The 25588-nt window shown below is 38.9% G+C and overlaps 1 protein-coding gene across 12 annotated transcripts in view; it reads right to left on the reverse strand.

Moving 5' to 3' along the window:
* ATF7IP (activating transcription factor 7 interacting protein) overlaps positions 1 to 25588 on the reverse strand; it is a 108476-nt gene that overhangs the window by 36322 nt on the left and 46566 nt on the right. For 11 of the 12 annotated variants that reach the window (XM_026868582.1, XM_026868577.1, XM_026868578.1 and 8 more), the window contains 6 exons: positions 20860 to 21911; positions 10254 to 10343; positions 4288 to 4433; positions 3023 to 3160; positions 1094 to 1159; positions 316 to 389 (listed from right to left, as the gene is read on the reverse strand). In XM_026868582.1, coding sequence (XP_026724383.1) covers positions 316 to 389; positions 1094 to 1159; positions 3023 to 3160; positions 4288 to 4433; positions 10254 to 10343; positions 20860 to 21911 — 1566 coding nt within the window. Of the gene's footprint in view, positions 1 to 315; positions 390 to 1093; positions 1160 to 3022; positions 3161 to 4287; positions 4434 to 10253; positions 10344 to 20859; positions 21912 to 24711; positions 24796 to 25015; positions 25362 to 25588 lie in introns of those variants that run through there. The other variant, XM_026868575.1, reaches the window with a different exon arrangement.

A 25588-nucleotide genomic window follows, 5' to 3' on the forward strand; every position in this document is an offset into this window, starting at 1 on the left:
ATTTGTAAATTTTCAAGTGCTTCCACCAAGTTTGCCTTTCACCATGAGAATTTTCCCTTCCTTGAAATTAAACTTCCATTTTATCCATTATTTTTTAACTAGTGAAACAACACCCATCTCAGTTTACTTAAGAATGTGTTTTATAGGGTCCATTTATGACTTCTGTGAAAGAAAAATAGAATTGTACAATTGAAGAGGAATGAAGAAAAAGAAAGAGCACTTTAAATAAAGAACATTGGGATTATCCATTACATTAGGTATCTCAAGTTTCCTATTGTAAATTTTAACATCACCACAGTGATGTGGTTTGCTTACCGATATGTCGCATTGTTTGTGTTTGCAATGTCACTTCCTGTCTTTGCTGGAGACAGAGGTACATTTGGTGCATTCTTAAAGAAAAATTTTTAAAAATATATATATATATATATATATATAAAAGAAATAACAAAACAACTGTAAGTCAGCTTGCAAACTTATGCTTTCATTATATTTTATATTCATTCATTTCTTTATGAGATAAAAATTTTCTGGAGCCAATGCTGCAACAGGACTTGACACATTTTACAGTGCCCCAAAACCTCTTTGGTCCTACCTGCCTCCCTCTCCTACATCCTCCCTTTTTGTAAGTCTCTTGCTTTCAGGTTTTTATATCATGAGAATCAATATTTTTTGAGCGTTAATGGACTTTTAGCTTCCACTTCTTCACAGTAATTAATCAAAAATATTCATTCTAGACAGAGAAATACTATTATTTATATTCATTCCTCTCCCTCCTCCACCCCCAATACCAAGGTACTGGCATTCACTCATTTACTCTGTACTTTCACATTGAGGTAAATGAGATTTACTTACATACAGTTTGAGGTGCTTTCACACTAATAATGTCTAAAGAACCCTTTGTACAAACTGGAATTACATAACGAGTTAAAAGACCATTCTTTCATATTATTGCCTTTAACCAAACAAGATAAACCTACTTTGTGAACACCACTGAATAATCAGGTCACTTTTTTATGCATATAAAATCTCTTTATTTTTCAACACAAGGTTTAGGCTAACTCAGAAAAACAAATATAACAAATCTAGTTCTTACTTCCTGTCTTTTCTTCAAGTCCTCCCTGGCTGCTCCAAACCGCTTTGTCAATCTAGCAATTTTAGCCTGAATGGGAATAAGATCAAGACAAACAAACAAAGACCATAAATATACTGTACCCCAAGAACCATCAAAGAAATTATACAAACTAGAAGATACATAATGAAGACATCAAATCAAAGGCTATTTTCATATCAGGGGAAATTTTTCTTCCTTGAAATACAGTACAACTATATTACTTCTGAGCAGCAGAAAGACACACACTTGTATCACATTCAAGAAATCTTAGAGACAACCTCCATTATTTTCCTTCCTATTTGCAACTGCACAAACAGAATCCATCTTGCAGAGGATCACACAATATTCTGTATGAATAAAAGCAACTGAAAGCATTTCACTCTTTCAATGCCTTATGTACCAACCATACTGCGAAATGCACCCCTTTTTGCCTTTCAATTTATCTACTCTTCCCCCATTTATCCTATTTCTCCCTAGAACTGATATACTACCTATCATACCTTACTGTCAGCTTTGTATTACTCTATTCTATGTTCCAGGTGTCAGGTTCATTATATTCTTCAGCACCATTCTTACATCTTGTCTTTTACCTATGCTTCCCACAAGACACCATTTGGTGACCATTCCTTCTATAATTATCTCAGCATTAGAGAATCATAATTTACCCTGTCTAGGCTGCAGTTCTGATGGCTGACTTATCTGGAGGTAGTAGCTGTGCCACTTGTTCTATGCAGCTACCTTCTCTCTTTTTTTTTTTTTTTTTCTCACAGAAAGAATAATTAAATTCTTTTTAGAACTCCTCAAAAACACTAGGTTATCACTAGAAGAATGGAAGTTTTCTAATAATAATAGAAGTTTTCTAATGGACTTTCATATACCATGATTTCAGAACTTCATGACATAGAAGGAGCTGGTCCATGTAGAAACCTCACCTCTTCCACATTTTTAAAAACCAGCATGGCAGGCTACAATTATAGTCTGCCTTTAGTTACGTTTATATTTCAATTTGTTACCTTTTATAACACAGAGGTGTTTTGGAGCGCCTTGTATAATAAAACCACATAAGCTTAGGTTCTGAGTATATTAACATCAACACATTCACAGCCTTATACAATGTTAACACTGTAGTTGATGGCTAAAGATACTGGTAAGTACATGCTGAAAGCTTCTTAGTACTTCAAAAGTCACCATAAAACGTCTGGGGCAGCAAGAGGGAAGAGTTATATAGTATGAACTGGTCTGGCAAACTTCATACTTTTTTAATGTTAAAAGTAAAATGGCCTTACTGTTTGAATTTTTATAACATAAGCTTTTAATTGTCTTGTCCTATCAAAATTCTTTGATTTTTGTAGTGCTCCTCAGGTCATTGCTATGTACATTGTTTCTACAAAGACTACAAGAAAGCTTACTGCATTCAACACCAGCTATTCGCTTCCTTGATAGAACATAATTATTTAGTTTCTGGGGAAGTTACATGGGTAAGTATTATGTTCTTTGTTTGAACATATTACAACATGCTACTGTCCTTTCCTTTCTGTGCTCTTTCATTTTTAAAGAAATTTCTGGCTTCACAAAGGCATTAGACATTTTCATACTTAAAATTTATCTGAATAATGTCTAAATGGAACAAAAGACTGCAAGAGCAGCTTACTAAGAGCTGATGTATCAGTTTGCCAGAAGGAAGATTTGCTTTGGGGTTTTTTGATGATTAACTGATTGCTTTCTTCTTTCTGAGTAGGGCAACAGAATTTTAGAACTCAAAAGCAACATCAGTATTTGTTGCTTCTACCCCTTCCCTTTGTGAAGTCAAAATTACTTCCCTACTGACAATGACAGTAAACTTACTACTACATGTTGAGGGCCTTATTTTAAATTTGACTCTAGTCTACAGTTCAACACACAATCACTCACCTGTAGTTCAGTAAGCACAGTTTTATGCCTCTTGTTACATTCTACTTTCTCTATTCGTGTTTTCAAGTCTGCCAGAGTCTTGTCAAATACAGCACACTGTAAAGCAGTAAGTTTTTCTTCTAACAGTCTCTGGATAACCTGCAAAATTAATATTTTTTAAAATGTAACAATGCAATTTCAGAATTTGTGAGATCATCTATAAAAATATTCTCAAGTTTTAACAAGTATCCTGCTACAAACAGAACAATGACAACAGCTGTGCCTTGTCAATCAAATAAATCTGTAGTCACCAATAAACATGCGGTTGCACAGCTAAGAACATCTATTGTGGCAGATACAAATGGTCACTCTTTGCCATTAATCCAAGGAATTAATTTCACTACAGTATGGTAAGTGAAGTGTATAAAACCTTACTGAATATCAAAAGAACCTTAACAACAGCAGGTATTTTCATAAAGTGCTGTGTTTACACAAATTAATTTTTCCTCTTGATTCTCTGTTCTTGAGAAGGACACTGGCATTCAAAGAACAAAAACTAAAAGAAATTCAACAAAACTTTATTTCTGACATGCACCTTTCCCTAGCAAAAATGCGTGTGTTGCTTTTCTTTCAGAAGCTAAAAAATGAAAAAAGAGACTGATTTCTGCAAAGTTTACTTGATACACTTATTATTTAAAACTTTTCTCCCTCCTATACCTACTGCAAACATTTTCCTTAGAAAACAAAAATAAACAAGCAACAAACAGTTCAGTTTTTTGCATCCCACATTAAAGTTACAACATGCACTAGCTAACTAACTATTGAAGGAAGGGCTCAATTTTTTTTTCTTCAACACCATACGTTTCTTTACATGCTAACGGTGCAATCAGGCTATACAAAAATCTGCAAAATGCTATGCTGATTGCACTCTTGTTTGGACACAGAACTTTATTTAAAGCTAGGCACATAATAAAGCGCACCACATATAAACATTTACCATACTGAAATACCTCCAATGCTAAGATTCTCTCCATGTGAGACTTAAGAGTTCAAATATTTAATACATTTCAAATATACCTTTTCAGAATAGTTTTCAAATGATATTTGGTCTATTCTTAGAAGCAGGGCTATATAGGACTTTATATGAATTAAACCACCTTTGTTGTTTGAATTGCGTCCAATTTTCAACAACAAAAACTGAGAGTTTGGGGGGGCAGAGAGCATGTGGGAAAGGACAGTTAATTCAAAGATGGCAAGACAAGTGACAGGTGTGTATTTGCCATTACCTTTTCTAATTTTTGGTCAACATCCTTTCTGGCTGTAATTTTTACTTGGAGTTCTGCTTCATAATCTTCTCCCATGTACCGACGACGTTTAGAATGAACACTGTCCATGTCCTCAGATTTGGAACGCTTTCTCCTTGACACTTCACCTGGAACAATTAGATACAACTACTTGTGGGGCATCTTTGAAAAAACAGGTATCTGCAGAATGCTGCAATTATTATGAAGTTTTGTTTGTCCCCAGTTTAAGCTTTCTCATCCTAAACCAGTAAGAAGTCTTTTGAAAATGTTTGATGACATCAAAGCAGAAAAGCAGCCGCTTTAGTGTCTGTACATTGCTGCCCTGCTAAGAGTTCTGCTTTGTGATTCACCAAACCACTGCCCCAAATGCAAAATGGCTATAGTATCACCATATCACTTCCTGCTCCTATCAGCATCATCCTAGAATGAAACATGGCTTCTGAGAAGCAAAACAAAACCCTCTTCTGAAAAAGGAATCCTCTCCTCAAGATTCCAGCCAAGTAAGACTGTATCTCATTCTCGCTGTGTCATCAAGGACCCTTTTTTCTACCTCCCATGAAGTTCTAACCTGTACCTCCAATCCCTGACTGAAATAAACATTCAAACCTTTTTCTTACTTCTTAGATAAGAAGAAAAGTAAAAATCTAACTAAAACCCAGGCTCAAACCAGAACTTTATAATAAAAGTCATTTTCATCACAGCAATGAAGCACAAAAGAACCAGAAATCTCATGCATTCCTCCAGGTCCTGGCACTGCATCCTCTAGAGATCCACACGTAAAACAAGAAGCCTAGGTAAATTATCAGGAATGGAACCTACAGAGCATACTGTGGGTACCTGACTATCATCAAAATGACAAAGACCACAGTCCCCAAACTCGAGAATGACACAGAAAGACAGAATTAGTAGTACATCAATGAAGACTCCCCTGCATACTGAAACAGCATAACAGATACATACTTTTCACTGCCATTTTTACTTTACTTGTTTTACACACACTCTGTGAGTTCTATTTCTAACTTCACAAATTTCTTACAGTCTGATTTTTTTGATGGCTAGAGTTCTGATTGTTTCTTATTTGAATTGCTCTAAAAATACACTAATGTAATAAAATTATTAAAAGGTAGTATTTTAAAATCTGCATGGATACCTAAGTTATTTTTAGAAGTTTGTGAAAATATAGGTCCTCAAATTTCAGGTAAGTTATAGGGCCACAGGGGTCTTCATAAACATTTGCAGAATACTAAATATTTGCAAGCAATATAAATGTCTATGGTACAAGTTTTTCATATTTTACATAACGACAGTAAATAGTGGAAAATGAAGGGGGGAAAGCTACATCTCCCAGCTTTCTTCCATCCATCAGAAAAACTTGTACACATAAAAAAGAAATCTGGCTAGAACACTATTCTCAGACTAGTGAAGAAAAGTTTATTAGGATCTTCCATACAACTGTCTTCTAGTGTCTCTTTAGAAAAAGCCTAACCACTGAACAGTACAAGTAGTGTGTAACATGCAAGAGCTACCGACATGTTTAGCAGAACATGTTTAAAGTTCAGGTTATTTCTTCTGAGGCAGATGCTACACACCATTTTACTGCAGTTTGATTCTCTCTGAAGAGCTTCAGGGTGCTTGCTACTAGTGGAAAGGCTAAAGGAGGCTGTGACTTCCAGGATCTCTTGCAGCTTCTAATGAGCTGTGTCACTGTTCTTGATCAAAGGGTGCTTTGTGCTGATGTTCTAGCTGATTTCTTATTGGAAGCTCAATCACCCTTGCAGCAGGTACTTGGGAGAGGCTTTTTACTATTGCTGCCTGAAGTACAGCTCCCACAGAGGAGTTTACAGAGGACTTTTTGCAGCACGATGCACAGATGGGGGATGGTCCCTGCGCTCAGTAGCTGTGGTGATGTGCCACATTGTGTGGTATCCAGCAGCCACCAGAACAACTCTCGGGTAATGTCAAAGCCTCTGCCCAGACTGAGCTATTTTGGGGAAGATAAGGCTTCAGCTGCAGGGATTCTCTAGTACCTCCCATTCTGGCTGAGACTACGGCAGAGGGAGATGAGCTTCTTGGCTACAGAAGGTGCAAACCAGCAGGAGAGCTGTGTTGCCAAGTGTCATGGTTTGAGCCCAGAGGGTAAATGAGCACCACCCAGCTGTTCACTCATCCCTTCACCACCAGCACTGGGAAGGAGAGAATGAAGGCTCAGAAAACGAGATAAGAACAGGGAGAGGGGGATCACCCAATTACAGTCACTCAGCAAAAGACAGGCACCTTAGGGGAAGAAAAGAGGACATCACTTTAATTCAAAACACTAAGAACAACAACACCTGACAGAATGGGGCAGTGAGAAGTATTAGCTCATCTTAAAAACACCTCTCCCTACCCCTCACTTCTTCCCTGGCTCAGTTTTGTTCCCAGTATCTATATACCTCCTTCCCCAGCAGCACAGGGGCAGGGGATGGACAGTGCAGTTGTTACCGTAAAAGCCGGCAGAGGAACTCTTTTAAGACTCGCTTTGGAGTTTCAGAAAGCAGGCATTCTTTATTGCAGCCCTGGGTGCACACACAAATAGCTTTGCAAAAAGTGAGCACGCTCAAGATCTATAAGCAGCAGCTAATATACAGTGTGATCATATATATTAATAATTTTTCTGAGAAATGAGTTACATATGCATTAGATTTCCTGGAACTAGTTATAGTATTTGCATCCTAATTACACATGTGCTTTCTTGCTGGGTGGTGGTCTCAAGGGGTTTCTGGTGGTTGTCAGTATTCTCCTCACCATGTCTGCTGGTGGACCTCAGTGTTCACATATGCTCACAAAGGTCTGTTAGGAGGTGGTGTGTCTTGAGCTTGTTTGTTTTAGTTTGTCCTGTCCTTGTTCCTGTTATCTTTAAGAATAGGCCCGACTGTCTCATTTATTACCTTATCTTCAAACTCCTTTCTCCTTTACAAAAGCACCAAAATTCAGCTGTGTCTGCACATTCCAAAAAGTTACACTGACCTACTCTATTCTCAGTTAAAAAAAAAAAAAGTTAGCAAGACATTTTGGCATACACAGTCATGCTGCTGCTGCTTCTTTCTGCAAAAGGGAAAGAAGCACTCGTCTGCGTTCTTGCCCCTGCTCCACATGGTGTCTCTCACAGGAGACAGTCCTCCAAAAACTTTGTCTGTTATGAGTCCTCCCCACAGGATGCATTCTTCTTGAGATGATCCACTGTGGTTCACCTCCACATGCTGCAGTCCTACCAGTGCCAAACTACAACAGCGGGGATGCTTCTTTGCAGAGAGTCCCAAGGGTCCTCCACAGGGCACAGGCAAATCTCTGCTCCCCCACTGACCTCCATTGGTGGCAAGAGGGAGTGGCCATGCCCTATCACCATGGGATATAGGGGTGCTCTCTGCTCTGGTGCACCTCCTCCCACATCTTTCCACTGACCTCGGTGTTCACAAAGGTGTGCTTCTCTGTAAAGCCTCCTCACAAGCCTCCAAACCTCTCTCAATTTCCCTTCTTAAATACATTATCACAGAGGCACGGCCACCACTGCTAATTGGCTCAGCTTTGGCCAGGTGTGGGTCCAACTTGGAGCTTTCAAGAAGGTTCTCACAGGGGGCCACCCCTGTAGCACCTTCCCCTGCTACCAAAAAACCTGCCACACAAACCCAGCACACCACGTTAAAGGAGCTATGGGAGGAGGTCAGGGGATGGCACAGCATCAGAAATAATTGAGGAACAGATTGGATATACTACAAGACACTGCAGCCTCAAGAACTGCAACACCTGGCTGTACCAGAAGAGGTACAGCCAGAGCCTGAGCTTATCCAGATGGGAAATAGAGACTCCTAGAATGACAAAAGCTGGAAGCACCAGGACAGCAGCTCGCACTCTGCCTGCAGATGTACAGGACAATGACAAATTTGGTTCAGTGCCTTCATGGCAGATATGGAGCTGGGACATGTGCCCAGTGAAACATCCGAGCTGGTGCAGCCTAAGCCATGCAGTAGCACCACATATGAGCAGCAAGTGACTCCCTGCCTGCAGGGGATGGAGGCCCCCCATCTGTTAGTGACCTATGAGAAAGACAAAGGCACTATGTGGGTGGGAATTAGCTTAGGAAAGCCAAGATTTACCTTGATCTGAATCTGGTGAGGGACATGAAGGGCAACAAGAAGAGTTTCTACCAGTATACTATCAGCAAAAGCAAAACAAGGAAAACTATGTCACCCCTGCTCAATGAGGCAAGGGAGCATGTGACGCAGAAAAAGGACACAAAAAAACGCCCAGGCACTCAATGCCATCTTTGCTTCAGACTTTAATGGGAAGAATTTCCTTCAGCAATGCCAGCTTCCTGAGATCAGTGGGACAGTCTGGAGCAAAGGCAGACTCACTTTCAGTGGAGAGGCAGTGAGTTAACATTTAAACAAACTGGACATACACAAGTTCATTCAAGACAGAGGAGTGCACTCACAAGTGCCGAGGGAGCTGGCTGAGTGACTGCAAGGCCACTCTCAACCTTTGAAAGGTTGTGGCAACACCAGAAGGTTCCTGAGGACAGGAGGGACATTTGCTTTCTTCTAATATTCAAGAAGGGCAAAAAGGACCCAGTGAATTACAGGATGGTCAGCCTCACCTCAATCCCTGAGAATGTGATAGAGCAAGTAATTCTAGAAATAATTTGTAAACCTATTAAAGGAGGTGATGGTGAACAGTCAAAATGGATTTATCAAGGGAAAAATCATGCTTCATGAGCCTGACAGCCTTCTATGATGAGACGACTGGCTTGGTGTGCAAGTGGAGAGCAGTGGATGCTGTTTTTCTTCTCTTTAGAAATGCTTTTGACACCCAAAACACCCTCAGAGAAAACTCATGATGTATGGCCTAGATAAATGGACTGGCTCAACTGTTGGGCTCCAAGAGCTGTGATTAGTGGTACAAAGTCCAGCTGGAGCTTGTCACTATAATGTATACCAGCAGATGATACTGGTATCAACATTAATGTCTTTATTAATGACCTAGATAATGGGATGGAGGGCATCCTCAGGAACTTGCAGATTTGCAGATGATACAAAACTGAAAGGAGTCGTTGCTACACTAGATGGTTATGCTGCTGGTGTCACCTTGACAAGCTGGAGAAATAGGCAAATGAGAATCTCATAAAGTTCAACAAAATGCAAAGTCCTACAGTTGGGTTGTATTAAACTCATGTACTAGAACAGGCTGGGACTGACCAGCTGGAAAACAGCTTCGCAGAAAAGGCCCTGGTGGTCTTCAATGCACACTGAGTTGAACATGAGCCAGCAATGTGCCCTGTTGGCAAAGAAGGCTGACAACATCAGCCAAGCCTGAGGAAGAATATCATCAGCAGGTTGAGGGAGGAAATTATAACCCTATAATCAGAACTGTGAGACTGAACCTTGAGTCTTATGTCTAGTTTGGGGCTTCTAAATACAAGAAAAACATGTGCATACCAGATAGACTTCAGTTAGGAGCACCAACATGTTTTACATACTAGCGCATCCATCATATGAGGAAATAACAGCTGGCATTGTTCAACTGGAGAAGGCAGTCAGGGGAGATTTTTATAATGTGCATAAATTACCTGATGGGTGGAGAGTGAAAAAAGACAGACCAAATCTCTCTGAATACCAGTAAACAGATGGGAAAAATGGATGCAAACTGAAATACAGGAATTCCATTCAAACATATAAAAACTTTTTTACTGTGAGGGTAATCAAACAGTAAAAGTGGAACACTGGAAGGTTGTGGAGTCTCTACCTGTGGAGATACACAAAACCTGCCTGGATGGTTCTGAGCTAATTGCTTTAGCTGACCTGGTTTTGAGCAGGGAGTTCAGACTAGATAATCTCCAAAGATCCCTTCCAACATCAATGACTCTGTGTTTCTAGAATGTGCCACCAGTGAAGCATAATTGTAATATCACGTACTTTTCTCTGTGTGTTTCTCTTCTTCTTTGTGGGTCTCTTCTCCTTCTTTATCCTCCTCACACTCCTTTCTTCTCTCCTCCTCCACCTCTTCTATAAACAGAAAAAATAAACCCATGTGTTACTTATGCTGACCTACAGAAGTCTCTGAAGAGTCCCACTTTGAATAGCAAACTCAGAACACTTATGAAAAACCATGTAGGGGAAGGCAAGAGAATTAAGTATGACACAGAGGGAATGCAGAGATTTAATAAAAATCAGAGGATACCTTCAGCGCAAAAATCTAAACTACCATAAAACACATTAAGATTCACTTCTGGATTTGCTTATCTTTAAGTATCAACAGAATGTCTCAAAGTTACCTATGAAATTAAACAATGCATTTTTAATGTAGTTAAAAGTTCCCAATAAATTATTTTAGTTTATTTTTCACCTAGGAAAAAAGTATAAAAATTTCAGTAACAAAATACTAATATGCTTCTCTATTTATTTACAACTGGCAAATTCACCCAATAATCTTTGTGGTAGAAACGGTCTAGATTCTTCTTTTTTTAACAAATATGAATTTTCATTTCAAGTTTCTTCCTAACACAAAGTACCACAATTTAAGACTAATCATTTAAAAACATATAGTTTAGTAAATTCTTAAATAAAGAAAAATCTGAAATAACATGCCAGAATACACACGTGTTAAAATGAAAAATGCTAATGCTTCCTGAAAGCTTTTATTGTATGTTCCATGAACTTCCATCATGTGTTTCATGCAGGCTGTATTTGCCACCTCCTATGCCTGTTAGATACAGCCTAGAACTATTATTTTTAAGATTACATTAAATCTATCCAGAATATAACAGGTCAGCACTGCCTTGGTACATCTTGATCTGCACACTTCTCCGATTTCCTATTTTCATTTTGCTATTGCAGCAGTTTACTAGCTTTTTTAGAGGAAGCTCTGGCTGCAAAAATATACTTGTTGCTCTCTTAACACTAAATTTAACTTCTACTTTGAAGAAAATTTGAATGATTTAAAATGTCACCTAATAAATCAGGAAAAAGGTGTCAGAAAACCAAAAACTGAAATGATGAGATTTTTCATTTTGTTAATTTATGAAAGGAATAATATCCATACCACATAAATTCTTCAAAACCAATCTGATTTATTTTTAAGGTAATAAAATAGCATAGTGCCTATGCCATGTGTTTAAGACTTATAGATAAGCATCATGTATTTAATTATTATCAATAAAATAGGACTCATTTACCTAAAAATGTAAAGGAGTAGTTAAGTTCAAGAGTACTTTTCCCACAATTTACAGATTTTAATATTTAGCTGAAAGATGCTGAATGTTTTGAGTTCTATGTAGAGAAAGAAGTAATTTCAGGATGATGGAAGTCCCTCAGGATGAGGAAGTCCCTTCCTTACAAACTTCCATCACTCTGTGAACAAATATAGCTCATTTAACTAAAAGTGGTTTAAGCCTCTTTAGTTAGGAAGGCTCAAACCATAATACTGAGATAATTTTACAGTTGGCTATCAGCTTATTTTTCACTAAGATGCAATCTTGTTATTGTGATGCTAGACAGGCAGAAGCAACAAATCCAATCCCTTAAAAAAATGGTAATTTGATGATATCATTATCATTTTATTTATCACACAGTTGCTTTAAGTCACACTATTTGCCATGGATCTGAACAAAAGGTGTTTATCTTATTTTTTTTTTAACTAGGGGATTACCTGTCATTAAACAGTTGAAAAAAACCTTTTAATAATTTCTACATCTGCAAGCACGTACATATGCTTAGGGACTGACTGGATGCATATTTGAATGCCAGTTCTGCCAAAATATACATGTAAGTGCAAATTAGAGTAATCCTAAAAACATTTGAATAGTATTTCCAAGTTACTCTGGACTGCACAGACATACTCTCACTATTCCATAATCCTGTAACTGCAACATTCTCTTTACAAATTGGCTAGAACTGATGTGCACAGACAGCTATCACAAGAAAGCAGAAATGCATAGCCTTTCTAAGTAGCAAATCCTTGATCAAACTCTACCCAAAAATTATTATAAAACAGAAATACAGATTCTTCCCATGAAACATGACAGGATTTGACTATTTTTGTTTAGGAAGAAATCACAGATTCACGTATTTTCAAAGGAATCACCATGACCTAGAAAAGGTGGAGAAACAGGATGACAAATGCTTTGTGATATTCAAGGACAAATACAGAAGTTCTGCACCCGGGAAGGGAGAGCCCTTGCAATGACACATGGCTGGGGGAGCAACTCTGCTTGAAGGACTTGCATAGACAGCAAGCAAAGCACGAGCTAACAGCATGTCTTGGCAGCAAAGGAGGTCCACAGCATCCTGAGCTACATTCACAGGAACAGAGCCATACGAAGTGATTATTGCCCTTGATGCTTGTTATGCCATCTCTCAGTAAGGAGCAAGAGACTGCTAAGGCGCTGAGGAACACAACCTCTAAGAGAAGCTGAAGGAGCTGGGCTTATTCAGCATGGAGAAGACAAATCTTAATGGAGATTTAAAAACAGCTTTTCAATACCTGTAAGGTGGCTTTTGAGAAGACAGATCCAGACTCATTGTAAAGGTGCAACACATGTGAGCAGAAACAAGAGATTCCAACTGATGGAAAGAAAAACACTTCCAACATGAAGAGAATAATTGGAACAGGCTGACCAGAGAGGTTGTCCATTCTTCATCTGTGGAAGTTTAAGACCTGACTGGATAAAGTTCTGAGCCACCTTGTCTAATCTCAAAGCTGACCCTACTTTGAGCAGGAGACTGGACTAGAGACTTTCAGGTCCCTCCCAACATGAACTACTCTATTATTTGGTCACAAGTCCTCCTGCCTATCATAAAATTTTAAAAAATTATAAAGCAATTCAAACACAAGGCACAATACTCTCTTCTTCTTTCTCTTCTCATTTTTAGTTGAAAAAAAAAAAAAAACAGAAAGGACTTTGAGATTACAACTGATAAATCCAACATCCATTAAAGGGTTCTCCAAAGTCTGCCAGACAGAAGTGTGCCTGATTTCTTGTTGGAAAAACCCTGTGGATCAAAAATGCAGTGGTTGTGTCTTTGTGTACTGCAATAAAGAAACCTCTTTCCACCATATATTCAGCTGCCACTTACAGATACTGTGGACCTCTTTGCTCTTCTACTGGATGCACAAAACTTATGCTCTTTTCAGCTTTCTAGTATAGTTTGTTTCTGAAATGCTGAAATATTTTTTGCAGCAGCTCTCTGAAAGTCTTCCATTATCCCTTTTTGAAGTAAAAAACCAGAAATATAAAATTACCGCAGAAAAGTGGTTTCATCTGTGACATTTAAGTGTAACATTTTCCTGTTTGTGAATTCAGAAATTTTGACAGCTAGTTCTATTACAACACAGGAACAAAAGTGCATGTTTAGTTATTTAACTGCCATTTATATGCTCTGAAGTTCTCTTCAAACACTACCTTCTAGAAGACAAGCTATATTCTTTTAAATATTAACTGCACTTTATTCTTAAAAGATTGTACTTGAGTGTGGTGCTTGGCTTCAGACTCCCTTAAGAAAGATCAGTAACAAGTAAGCTCTCTTTCAAACTATCCCTGGAGGGCATGAAATGCCATTGCTGTAAAGAAGCCTAGAATCAAGGTGTCTACAATGCACCCAAAGTGCTAGCAATTCTGAGAAAGAAAGACTTAAGATTTGCTTTGGTAGACATACTCACCTAGTAAAACTTGAGAGTGTACAAATTAGGTAAGAGAAAGAACACAGCACTAGGCAAAACCAACTCTTCATCTAATCCAGGATCCTATCTCCAACATTTTCATGTCAACAGTAGATGAGCAAGTAGAGAATATGAGGAAAGAACAGTTAACACAGACCCAGAAAACTTTCTCAGCTTTCTGAAAAATCGCTGGTGGAAGACCTCCACAGCTTTAGGGTTTCTGTGCTTGAATGTCCTCAAAAAAAATTCCTCTTCCACAGAAGAATAATGTAGGTAAACTTTTAGCAGTCACAGTGTTGCTAGCAAGGAGCTCCACAGGTTCTCCACAGGGAGAACTACCTCTTCCTTACATGTCTTGATCTTGCCTCTCCTATTTTTCCTTTCCTCCATTTGTTACATGAGGTTCTTGTAGAGGAAAAGATAGCAAATATCCATTCTTCATACCACTTACCGTTTACAGAACTTTGTCACATCTCTCCTACATCTCTTTTTCAGGCTGGAAGATCCTACTCTAAAATACAGTCCATCCTTGTCTAGAAGTTCTCTGATCTGAGTCAGAAAGTGAAGAAACTGTAGGAGGAGATGAGCTGACTGTACAGAATGGACTAAGAGGGGATAACTATGACCCTGCACAGACAAAAACCCGAGCCCCACATTGCAAAGCAATAGGGACAGCTAGAGACTGTATTCAAAATAGTAAGAAAAGGAGATTTTAAAAATTAAGTAGGTAAGAAGCCTATGACTTCCAGCAATAGAATGAAGACTCCCTCTCTACCTGCAAATCTGCAGTTACTGAACAGATACAGCACTGATGGAACACATTAAGAGGAAAATCTTCTATTAATGGAAGCATCAAAGCCACCTGCATTCAGAACCAACTGCCTGCATAAAGGAGAGACTAGTGATAGTCACTAGGGACTCCTTCCCACAGGAGGTACCCACCTAGCCTGATGCCTCAAGACATTAGCTGCTCGCTGAGGGCCTGGATCCCCAATGTTGCAAAGAGGGTACCAAGGCTCATCTGGTCCTCAACCTCTTGCTTTTTATCCACAGGGGCACCAACAATCCTACCAGAATGAATTCTAAGCATACCAAGAGCAACAACGGATCTCTGCAGAAAAGGGTGAGGTGCAGAAGGGCACAAGGTGGCATTATCACCAATCCTCACGATGAACTAGGACAAGAAAAAGAGGTCTAGTAAAAGTGCATGCATGCAGAAGATCAACACCTCACTGAATGACAGGTGTTGCAGGCAAGGTTTTTACACCTTTCACTGTGATAATTAAAAATTACTGAGCAGGGACTGTATCCATCTGACAAATTCAAACAAGCATTCTGCAAGCAGGCTTGCTAACCTACTGAGGAAGAGCTGAAACCAGGCATGGAAGGGAATGGTTGTCGTAAGGTGAAGTTGAGGTACGAGAGGCAGTGAGGAAACATCTGGGGAACAGCATGACAGGGAAGGTGCTTGCTTGTCCTTCGTGAAAGCATCATGACTCAGGGTCCATCATCTCAAGTACCTGTAAACAAATGCAGCACAAGAAATAAGAGGAATTACTAGTCCCTAACACAACCACAAAATTATTATTTCATTTGCATTACAGAGACTTGGTGTGATAGCCTAAATGACTACAGCGTTGCAACAGCCTCCTCAAGAAAGACAGGCTGGAAAGAGTAAGGAGTGGTTGTGCTTTATGCAGAGGAGTGCCCAGAGCTTAGCCACGGGATGGGTGATGAGCCCGTTAAGTGCTTGTGGGCAAAGAGAAGGTGACAAAGCAACATGGGCAATCTTCTGCAAGGCTCTTACTACAGACTACTTAATCAAGGAGAGAAAGTCAATAGAGCCATCTCACACAACTGTAGGTCTTAGGACTGACTCCTGGATGTACCCTAACTGGAAGGGCTTATGATTTGGCAAAATCCAGATAGTTTCCGGAGTGTGCTGGAGACAATTTCTTGACACAGACGACTGATGAGTCCACTAGGAGAGTTGCTCTGTTTGGTTTGTTATTCACGAAGAAGAATAGGTCTGGCACATGAAGGTCAAGAATAGGTTCACCTGCAGCAACCTGCAGGCTGTGGAATTAAAAATCCTGCAAGAAATCAGCAGGACAAGTATCATTACAGTCCTTGCATTCCAGACGGCATATTTCACCTTATTCAGGACCTACCTGGTAGTATCCCAAAGGGAGCTAAGCTGGAAAGCAAAAGGATGTGGAAGAGTTGTTCTTCAAGGACAGCTTCCTCAAAGAGTGAGAACAGTTCATTTCAATGTGCAGAAGAATATAGAGACAGCATGGAAGGAAGCCGGCATAGGTGAAGAGGGACCTCCTGACAGATGTCTAGTGTAAAAAAGAATTACACACAAGGAGGAAGCAAGAGGAATACAGGGACATTGTCCAGTTGTGCAGGAATGGAATAACAAAAGCCAAAGCCCAACTGGAATTGAAGCTAGGGAGGGATGTAATGGACAAGAAGAGCTTCTATAACTACAATGGCAGCAAAAGACTAAGGAAAATTGTGGAGTCACTACTCACTGGGCCAGGCAACCTAATGACTGTGTACATGGAAAATGCTGAGGTATTTAATATCTCTGTCTCCATTTTTCACTGGCAAATTTCCCTCCTAGGTTCCTGAAAGCAGAGAGACACACCCTGGCAGAGTCTGCATAAGTGAACTGCTATCCCAGAGTCAAGAAGACAGAGCTAAAGCACACATCATCCAGGTGGATAGACAAGTCCACAGGAACAGATGAGATGTACCCAAGAGTGCTGAGAAAGGCTGGTGGCATTGTGAGACCCCTCTCTACCATCTTCATGGCAACTAAGTGAAGCTTCTGATGACTGGGAAAAGGGAAATGTCAGAGTCATCTTCAGGACAGTCAAGGAGGATGATTCATGGAAACTACAGGCTGGTTGGCCTCATCTGACATCTATATTCCTCATAGCAAGCCACTGCCAGGCACACAAAGGAAAGAAAGGTTGTGGGCAGTATTCAGCTTGGATTTAGTAAGGGCCAATCGTGTCTGACAGACCTGGAAGCTTTTCATGATGGGCTCAAAGAATTGGTATCAGTGGTATATAGTCCAGTCGGTGGCTTAGCACTAGAGGCAGTCTTCAGGGATCCATACTGGGCTAATGCCGTTTATCGTACTTACTAATGAACTGGACCTGTGAGCAGGCGATCACAGCTAGCAAGTTTGCAGATACAAACTGGAAGGAATGGCAAATATTCTACAGGGCACAGCTGCTATTCAGAGGCACACTGTCAGGCTGGAAAAATGGGCTAGCACAAAGTGCAGCAAGTGCAAATGCAAAGTTCTGCATCTGGGACAGAATAATCCTATGCATTAAGACAGGCTGGGGGTTGACTGGCTAGAACAGGACTTTGTACAACAGGGTCTTGATTCCCGGTGGAAAACAATTTGAACATTTGTCAATAGTGTGAAACAAGTTCAACAGCATTTCAGGCTGTATTAAGAAGTATGTCCAGCAGGATAAGGGAAGTGATTCTTCTCTGTCCAGCACTTGAGAAACCCCTATCTGCAGCACTATGTCTGTTTTTTGGATAGCCAGTACTAGAAAGGCACTGACAAAAATCAGAGCAAGTCCAGTGGAGGGTCACCAGAAAGATCAAGGGGATGAAGTACATGCTATATGAGCAGATGACAGAACTGGATTTGCTCAGCCTTAACAAGTGAAGACTGGAGACTGTATCGCTGCCTTCCATTACATAATGAGAAGGCAAAGACAAGATGAAGCCACTAGTCTTTAAAATGCACAGCAACAGACACAAATTGCAACGCAGCTGATAACAATTTAGCAGGAAGTTTTTCACTGTTGAAGTTGGCTAAATATTAGGCTACCCAAGAAGAAGTTGTGGTATATCCATCCTTGGAAATGGATAAAAGTAAACTGCCAAGGTCCCTGAGCCATCTGATATAACTGGACATGCTTTAGATAAGAGGTTGGAATAAAACCCATCAAACTACTTTGCAATTTCATCATCTTCCCTGTTGCTCTTTCATGTACTCTTTACGCTTCTGTGACATCTTCTTTGATATGGGGAGGGGAAAGAGAATTATACAAAACATTTAAGAGATTGGTATCCCATAGTGAAGTTTTCCTCAATTTCTTAATTTATTCCTAGCATTATTTATTTGCTTTCTTCAACTGTTACTGTGTGAATGTTTTCACAAAATTACCTACTATAATCCTGGAAAATCATCATGGAGTGATGAGTCAGTTTTATCTTTCTATCAAGCTATGAACATTTTCATACTCATCTGTACCACTCTGTAGTTAAGCACAGTGAGTTTCATCTGCTATTTTTATACCCCAGTCATTCAGCACTGTAAGATTCTTCTACAGCTCTTCATAGTATCATCAGGAAACCATCACCTCACTAGTCACCCTTCATTTTAGGTACGTTATTAATTCTGTTGCACAGCACAGTCTCTGGAACAGATCGTAGATTAACTTTCCATTCTTCAAATTATTATTTTCTACATAAGGACTTTCCATCTTATTTGAAGACAATTCAGTTTCCAAAGTTCTTGGTAAGAAATTATTTGTGTTTGAATATCCAAAAGAATTCAAATACATCAATTCCTTGTCACGTGTTTGTTTACCTACCCAAAGAGCTCAAAGATTTTCTAATGTATGATCTGATGTTACAAAAATCTTAAGTGTCAACATAGCTATTATATTTACTAATTCTACTTGAGAAAAAGATTCTATTAATCTGTCCATCTTCTAAGTAGCATTATTTACGTTGTTGTTTAGCCAGGCTGGGTTTTGTCTGAGGTTTCTGAAAACCATACTTTTTAACTGAGGAGTTCGTACCTGTGCCTCCAGTATAGCATCTTCAAATGATCTCCATACCATCTCCACAGATTTAATTCTCAGACTCTTTCCAAAAGTTAACCTCTATCTTCTTACGACAACTCTACCTGTTTTCTCATACAATTGCTTCCTGTTCCTGCAACCTCTCTGCTATTATCTTTGTTATTGAAAGACTTGTACTGGTGAAAGGACTGCAAAATTTTGTGTATTAATATCGTTAAATTTAGTACAAAATTGGTCCCCAAGAGATCTGCTTGAAATATTTCAAAGAGAGTGTACTATTCAGAAAAATTTCCTTCTCTGCAACTTGATAGGCAAGCTTTATGAAGCTTAGAACACAGAAATTAACAGGTAACTGCTGGTCAAGGACCGAACATACTTCACAGTGGCCAGAGTTCAAGAACAGTCCCAGTTACAGTCATGCAACTGTAAAAGTCATAAACTGTTATAACCAATAAATAAAACAACTAGTCAAGAGAACTTGTCCCATCACCAAAAGTGAAAATTTGCGGGATACAATAATTTTAAACTTCTGCAAACTGTAGTCCAATATTTAATATTCACTTCTGTCTTTCTGCTCCAGAGCAAACACTCATCTGTGACCGTAGTGTGTTTTCTCCTTTGCTAAGATGAAAAAAACAACCCTGCTATGCTAATTTAATTTATCTCCAATGAAAGAACCCTTAAACTGTGGTAAGAACAAGAATGATCAATTTGTGATGCACATTTTATACATTTTGACAAGTTCACACGATGTTCTTTGTCCCTGCCACCCCCCACTTCCAAATAGTTTCTGTATGACTAATTGCACAACAGTGGTATCACTTTGCAATGTCAGCAACACCTAACACTTAAATCAGATTCTTAGAAGAAACTATGGAACCTGCCTTTTCTCTGTTTAACTGGCACAAATTTACAGGTAAATACCAGAAAAGGAGGAAGAGTCTGAAACATGGCTAAAGAGACGTATTCTTATCTCCCTTGTTTAGACTGAATGCCATCACACATTAGTGGAAGACAGAGTTTCATCATCAGTGAAACAAGAATTGAGAAACTATGGTTACTAACTTTCCAGAGATTGAAAGACACCTGAATCTTGTTTAATCTATGGGATTCCTACCCAGTCAAGCATGTTTAAACACGTTGTGTTAGCATGGTCATAATTTCATAAAAAACCTATGCAACAGGGAAAAAAAATGAAAAAAGGAAACCAAGATAATTTAAAACAACAGCTTAATTAAAGAGCAGTGTCAGTTTATATGTAAATTATTCACCCATTTTAATTTCAGAAGTTCAATGGTATGACAATAAGTGCCCTATGTGAAAAAAATAAATATGCTTTAAAAACTGACAATAATACATAAGATATCCATTCAGTTAAACATAAAAAGATCTTCTGCTAACTACTTGAAGAGACTACCAGTCTCCTACACTTTCGAATGTTTATCACTTGGCATAGTCAGACAAAATTTAGATAAAAACCACTATGAATTAAATTAATAAAAGGTATACAGCATGAAAACCATAACATGTGTTTTTCCTTAAAACTTCCTAATACTGTCTTTTGGTGAAAAAAAAATTTGAAACAAATGGAACTTGTGGCATGCCTGGATTACCAGCATGTTATTCTTGCTATCTATTTGAATGTTAAAAGAAAGTTGAAATGCTTTCTTCTGCTCAAGGACAGTAAATATAAACATTTCTATTACTACAAATCTTTCTGTTCCATGTCTGGCAATTACTCATCTTTCGTCTTCTTCCACCACCACGCCACCCCAGTCTGCAAAGAGCATGAGGAAAAAAAACCAAACCAAATAAACCAGATCCCAAACATGACAGTTTTTTTGGTGTTAAACTTTTTTTTTCTGGGCCTCAAATTCCATCCATGAATGTAAGACTACATAACACAGAACTGGTGGGTAAGACTGCCTTTTTAATTTAGACACGTCACAAATGTGTCATTTTAAGAAGTGAACAAAAACATGGACTCGAATCAAAATTACCAATTTATAAAATTTACCTGGAAGACTTGACTTGTTTGGTAGTAGCACTTCAGCATGTTCCTCCTTCTCATCACAGGGATCCTCTTCATCAGACAGTACTAAGAAAGCCTCTTTTGGCAGACTTTCATTGCTTTCCTGCTTGGATGGTGAACCCAAACAGTTGTCTATTTTCTCTTCTAAATCTGGGACTGTGTCATCCCCTGGAAGTAGAGAACTTTTAGAAAAACAGCTCAGTTCATCTTCAGCAGGGGCCAGTTTTTCCAAAATTGGAATAATTTCATCTGTTTCCATAGAGTCAGTATTGTCCAAGGTACTTCCACTTGGCTCATCTGTCTTCTGAACAGTGGTTTCTGACAGACCTGCAGTGCCATCTTGTTTGTCCTTTGGTTCCTGGTTAGCTTCCATGCTGCTAGAGATGGCGTCTTCTCCAACAGTGTCTTCAACGGTTACTTGTTCAGTCCTCTTTTCCTCATCAGATAAATTGGAATTAATAGGTATGTCATTTTTTTCTCCGTTCACTTCAGAAGAGTCACTAATATCACAAACTGATTTACTTTCACCTTCTGATGGGATGTTACTCTCTCTTTGGTCCAAATGATCTTTTGTATTATTTTCTTCATGGAAGTTATCTTTATTGCTACCAACCACTCCATTTTCAGCTTTACATTCTAAAGCACTATCAGTACTTTTGTCCTGCTCAAGAGTAATATTCTCTGGAGACTGTGTTAGAGGTTTGGGTTCTATGTCATTGTCCCCTGCCCTACTTTCAGGGCTTTTGGCTTCACTAATGTCATCAGAAGCTGTTCTTCCTTCTTCAGAGTTAGCAGACAAGTCCACTAGGCCATTAACTTCCCTCTTCTCCTCCATACAGTCTGGACTGCTTAAACAGGAATTTAAGTCAGAATCTCCATTCTCATGCTTTCCATTTAACAGTTTAACTTCAGTTGTTTTCAACAGCTCCTCTTTAACCTTATAGACAGCTTCAAGTTGTTGTCGATCACTCGCTCTCATTGTTTTTCGTGCTTTAAAGACTTTCTTCTGAGGTTCATCTGTGCTATCCATCTTGACCCTTAAAAAAAGTTCAGAAAGAATTGTGAAGGTAAAAATTATCAAAGCACAGCATCCCTAAGACTGCAGCATTTAGCCCATTTTAAAGTAAACTGTCTTAACTGTTATCTACAAAAACAAATATCTGACAACACACTTAAATTTAGTTTGTCCTCAGAAAAAGTGAATATAAGTTTCTATGTATGCTGCACAAAAACATGTATGTAAAGATCACTGAGGTCACACTATAAAATTATGTAGTAATATTCTGACTATACATTCTACATCAGTTATCTTGAATTATTATTATTACAGCAAAGCCACATAATGAGGTTTTCTAGATAATGAGATTTTCTAGCCAGAAACATATATTGTGCTAATGTAAAAGCCAGCAGTCTCTCTTTTCACATAAAAGTAAGAAATACTCTTGGGTCCATCATTTTACATTTATTTTATCTTTCTATATATATTGCAGAGCCATTTGAAAAAAAATAGATGATTCCAGGCTCAGCTAACCTTGAACAATTCCAAGAGATCCTAATAGGGGACTAGCTAGCGAGATTCTTCTGTTAATGTAGTACAAGAATACAAGGCCTTTATATCAAAATTAAGACAGACAATGATCTCCTAAACTACAGTGCTTTCTTTTATAAGCATTTTATAAGCACTACCCTGAATCTAAAAATTCTTATATTACAAAATTCACAATCCTGCCTTTCCTCTAACCAAAAGATATACTAACAGATTAATAAAATGTTCACAGACAACTTAAAATCAAATTCATAAGTGAATCACTTCAGCAATCATAACAGATAAAACATATTAGTATTTTTCTGATCTGGTTTCCTTAATCATCTAAGCAGTCTTTCACTCATATTTTTAATATAAAACACTGTAAATACAGAGTAAAACAAAAAGCACTTCCTTTTAAAATTTGCCAAGAATAGCAGTCTTAAAAATCAAACATCAGAATACCTTTACATTGATGCATCCTTACTCTTTTCTTTAAAAAAATACTGAATAAGCTTGATTTTCTAAGATATTTCAAAATTTCGTTTACTTCATATCCTAGAATATTATCCAAAATCTAGTTTAAAAACAAAACTCTAATACAGCTCTAAGTGAACCTGTACAAAAAAAGGCTCCTCAAAATTCCATTATTAAATGGTTATGAGTAACTCATACGTATTTTCAGCTCAATCCCACAATCTTTTGCAACCAAAGAATATCCAGTAATAGCTACTGTGACAAAATTATAAGCATAGATGAGATTAAAAGATGAACGCTAAACACTGGTTAACAGCTAAATATCATGTATCACTGCAGACCAGCCTTAAAGCGTTTCCAGCCATACCCACAAGGGAGCACACTGCAGCCAAGTAATGCATTTCCATGTGAGAGCCGAGTGACAGAACAATTAAATCGGTAACCGGTCCAGACAGGTTTAGTCATATCGGGGCAAGCCAATCAGCAGCCATCTAATAAATACTGCCTTCCAGTTTTTCAAAGAGAGCAACTCCTGAGCAGGTTTCAAGAATTTTGCACAATTAAAACATTTAAAACTAGTAGTGTTCTAAAGGTATGTATGTTGGTAGCCTCCCTTTATACTTAACCAACACAAAGTTTAGCTCTGCGCTTCCCTCAACTGATGCCTGGGTATTTTCAGTTTTTACTCATCATGTGACCAAGTCATAAAAAGGAAATGAGTGGCCCAGGCCCCAAGCCAATAGAGGGGCATCTTTATTTCAAAGAAAGGCATTTGTACAGAAGGTTATTATGAGTAACTCATGCGTATTTTCAGCTCAATCCCACAATCTTTTGCAACCGAAGAATATCCAGTAAAAGCTACTGTGACAAAATTATAAGCATAGATGAGATTAAAAGATGAACACTAAACGCTAACAGCTAAATATCATGCACAAAATGACCGCCGCATGCAGAAATAAGTGTGTATGGGTTAAATGCTTTAAAAAAATGGTAGGTTTAGGGTTGCTTTTTCTGTTTTGATTTTTTAAACACAAGCAATTTTGAAACCAACACACACAAACATCGTGTCTAATTGTTTAGGTACAATTTATGAAAATTCTCTTTTTCATTTTAAGCTTTTAAGTCATATATACTTCAGCATGAGACACACAAACACACCATCAGGCACCTCCCCCCATAATATTTGGAGATTTCTTCCTCATGACCAAATGTGTGCTACCATAGCAAAACCAAAATGTGGCAGTGCAGCTAGGAATACAAGAAGGATTCCTCAGCCAATTAGTTTTTCCCTCTGTATCTTTTTTTTTATTATTATTACTCTGTAGAGAGATCGCAGCTCTAAAGCAACAATGAAAGATGTTTAGCTGCTATGGATTAGCCTATAATCGTGTGCTCCTATGAGCAGTCCAAAAGCTGCTTGAAACGTTAGCCAATCAATAAGCAGCTGCCTGAATCCCGCCTGGTAACAGGCAACAGACAAAGAGAAGGTCATGGAAACATAGAGGGGGGGGTGGGGAGGGGGAGTGGGAAAACTGGAATTTAAACAGTGCACAATGGAGTTTGCATGGTATTACCGGTCTAGAACAGCATCGGCACAGGGTTCCTGCCGTGCAAGCAGTGCTAGCCAAAAGCACCATTAATCATAAGACATTTGCCAAAGCATAAGAACTACATGGAGGAAGTAAAGGCTTTGATCATGAAAATCAAGTGCTCAAATATGCAAGCCTACTTAAATGTAGCATAGCCAAACCAAGGAAAGCGAGGCAGCAAATGGTCAGGAGAATTTTGTTCTAGATGGAGAGTTCCAGAGAATGAAAGCCGTGAACAGAACCTACCTTTTAAGTAGCGGTTCATAAAAAGCAGTTTTCAGTTGAAATCCTCTAAAGCAACGTTGATACAAGTTGTCAGAAATTTAAAAACTATTTTCAAAGAAGAAAAAAATAACCATTTACGATCTATTCTTACAGAACATGCACTGAAATAACGTGCTATTTTTTTCTACCACTAATACAAGTCTACTGATCTGACTGAATGCAAGATACCACCAGCCTACTGAGATCCACATATGACTATGCCTTTATTTTAAAATGTAATAAACAAAGCAAAGGACATATGGTAAGTGCAAGTAATATTTCTTACAGCACACCAGACGATTTGACTTTTCCTCCGTTCTAGGCTAAAATTATGTTAGTGTTGGCTGAACAATGTGAAAGAAGAATGTGCCATTTTCTAAGAAAAAATTACGTCACCATCCTGTCCTATTTCACCTAGTGAACATCCAGCAAAAAAGGTCCACCGTGATTAGAAAAATCTTTAGCTTATTCCCCCTCCCCCGTGTTTAATAGCCCGTATCGAAGTTCGCGGTTTAAGAAACAAGCGGCATTTTCCCCTGCCGCAGAGCCTTGTAATTTCGCAGGCGCACCCGAGGGGGAGCCCGCTGCGGCCCCGCGCCCCCTCCGCGTCCCGCGGGACGCGCCAGCCGCAGGTCCGGCCCTGCGCGGGAACCGACCCGAGCCCTCATCCGATTGGCTGGAGGGAGCATGCACGGCAGCCAATCAGACAGCAGCTCCTTAAAATCTACCCAGCAACAAAGCCCCGGGAGGCCGGCGGCAAGAAGTCGGCCAGGGCATGAATACGAACACAGGGGCCCACGGCGCAGCCGAGCCGAGTCGAGTCGAGTTTGCGTTAACTTATCAAGGTTTTCCAAAGAGC

The sequence above is a fragment of the Athene cunicularia genome, assembly GCF_003259725.1.
Source record: "Athene cunicularia isolate RWA chromosome 1 unlocalized genomic scaffold, athCun1 chr1_part2, whole genome shotgun sequence".
Classification (NCBI taxonomy): domain Eukaryota; kingdom Metazoa; phylum Chordata; class Aves; order Strigiformes; family Strigidae; genus Athene; species Athene cunicularia.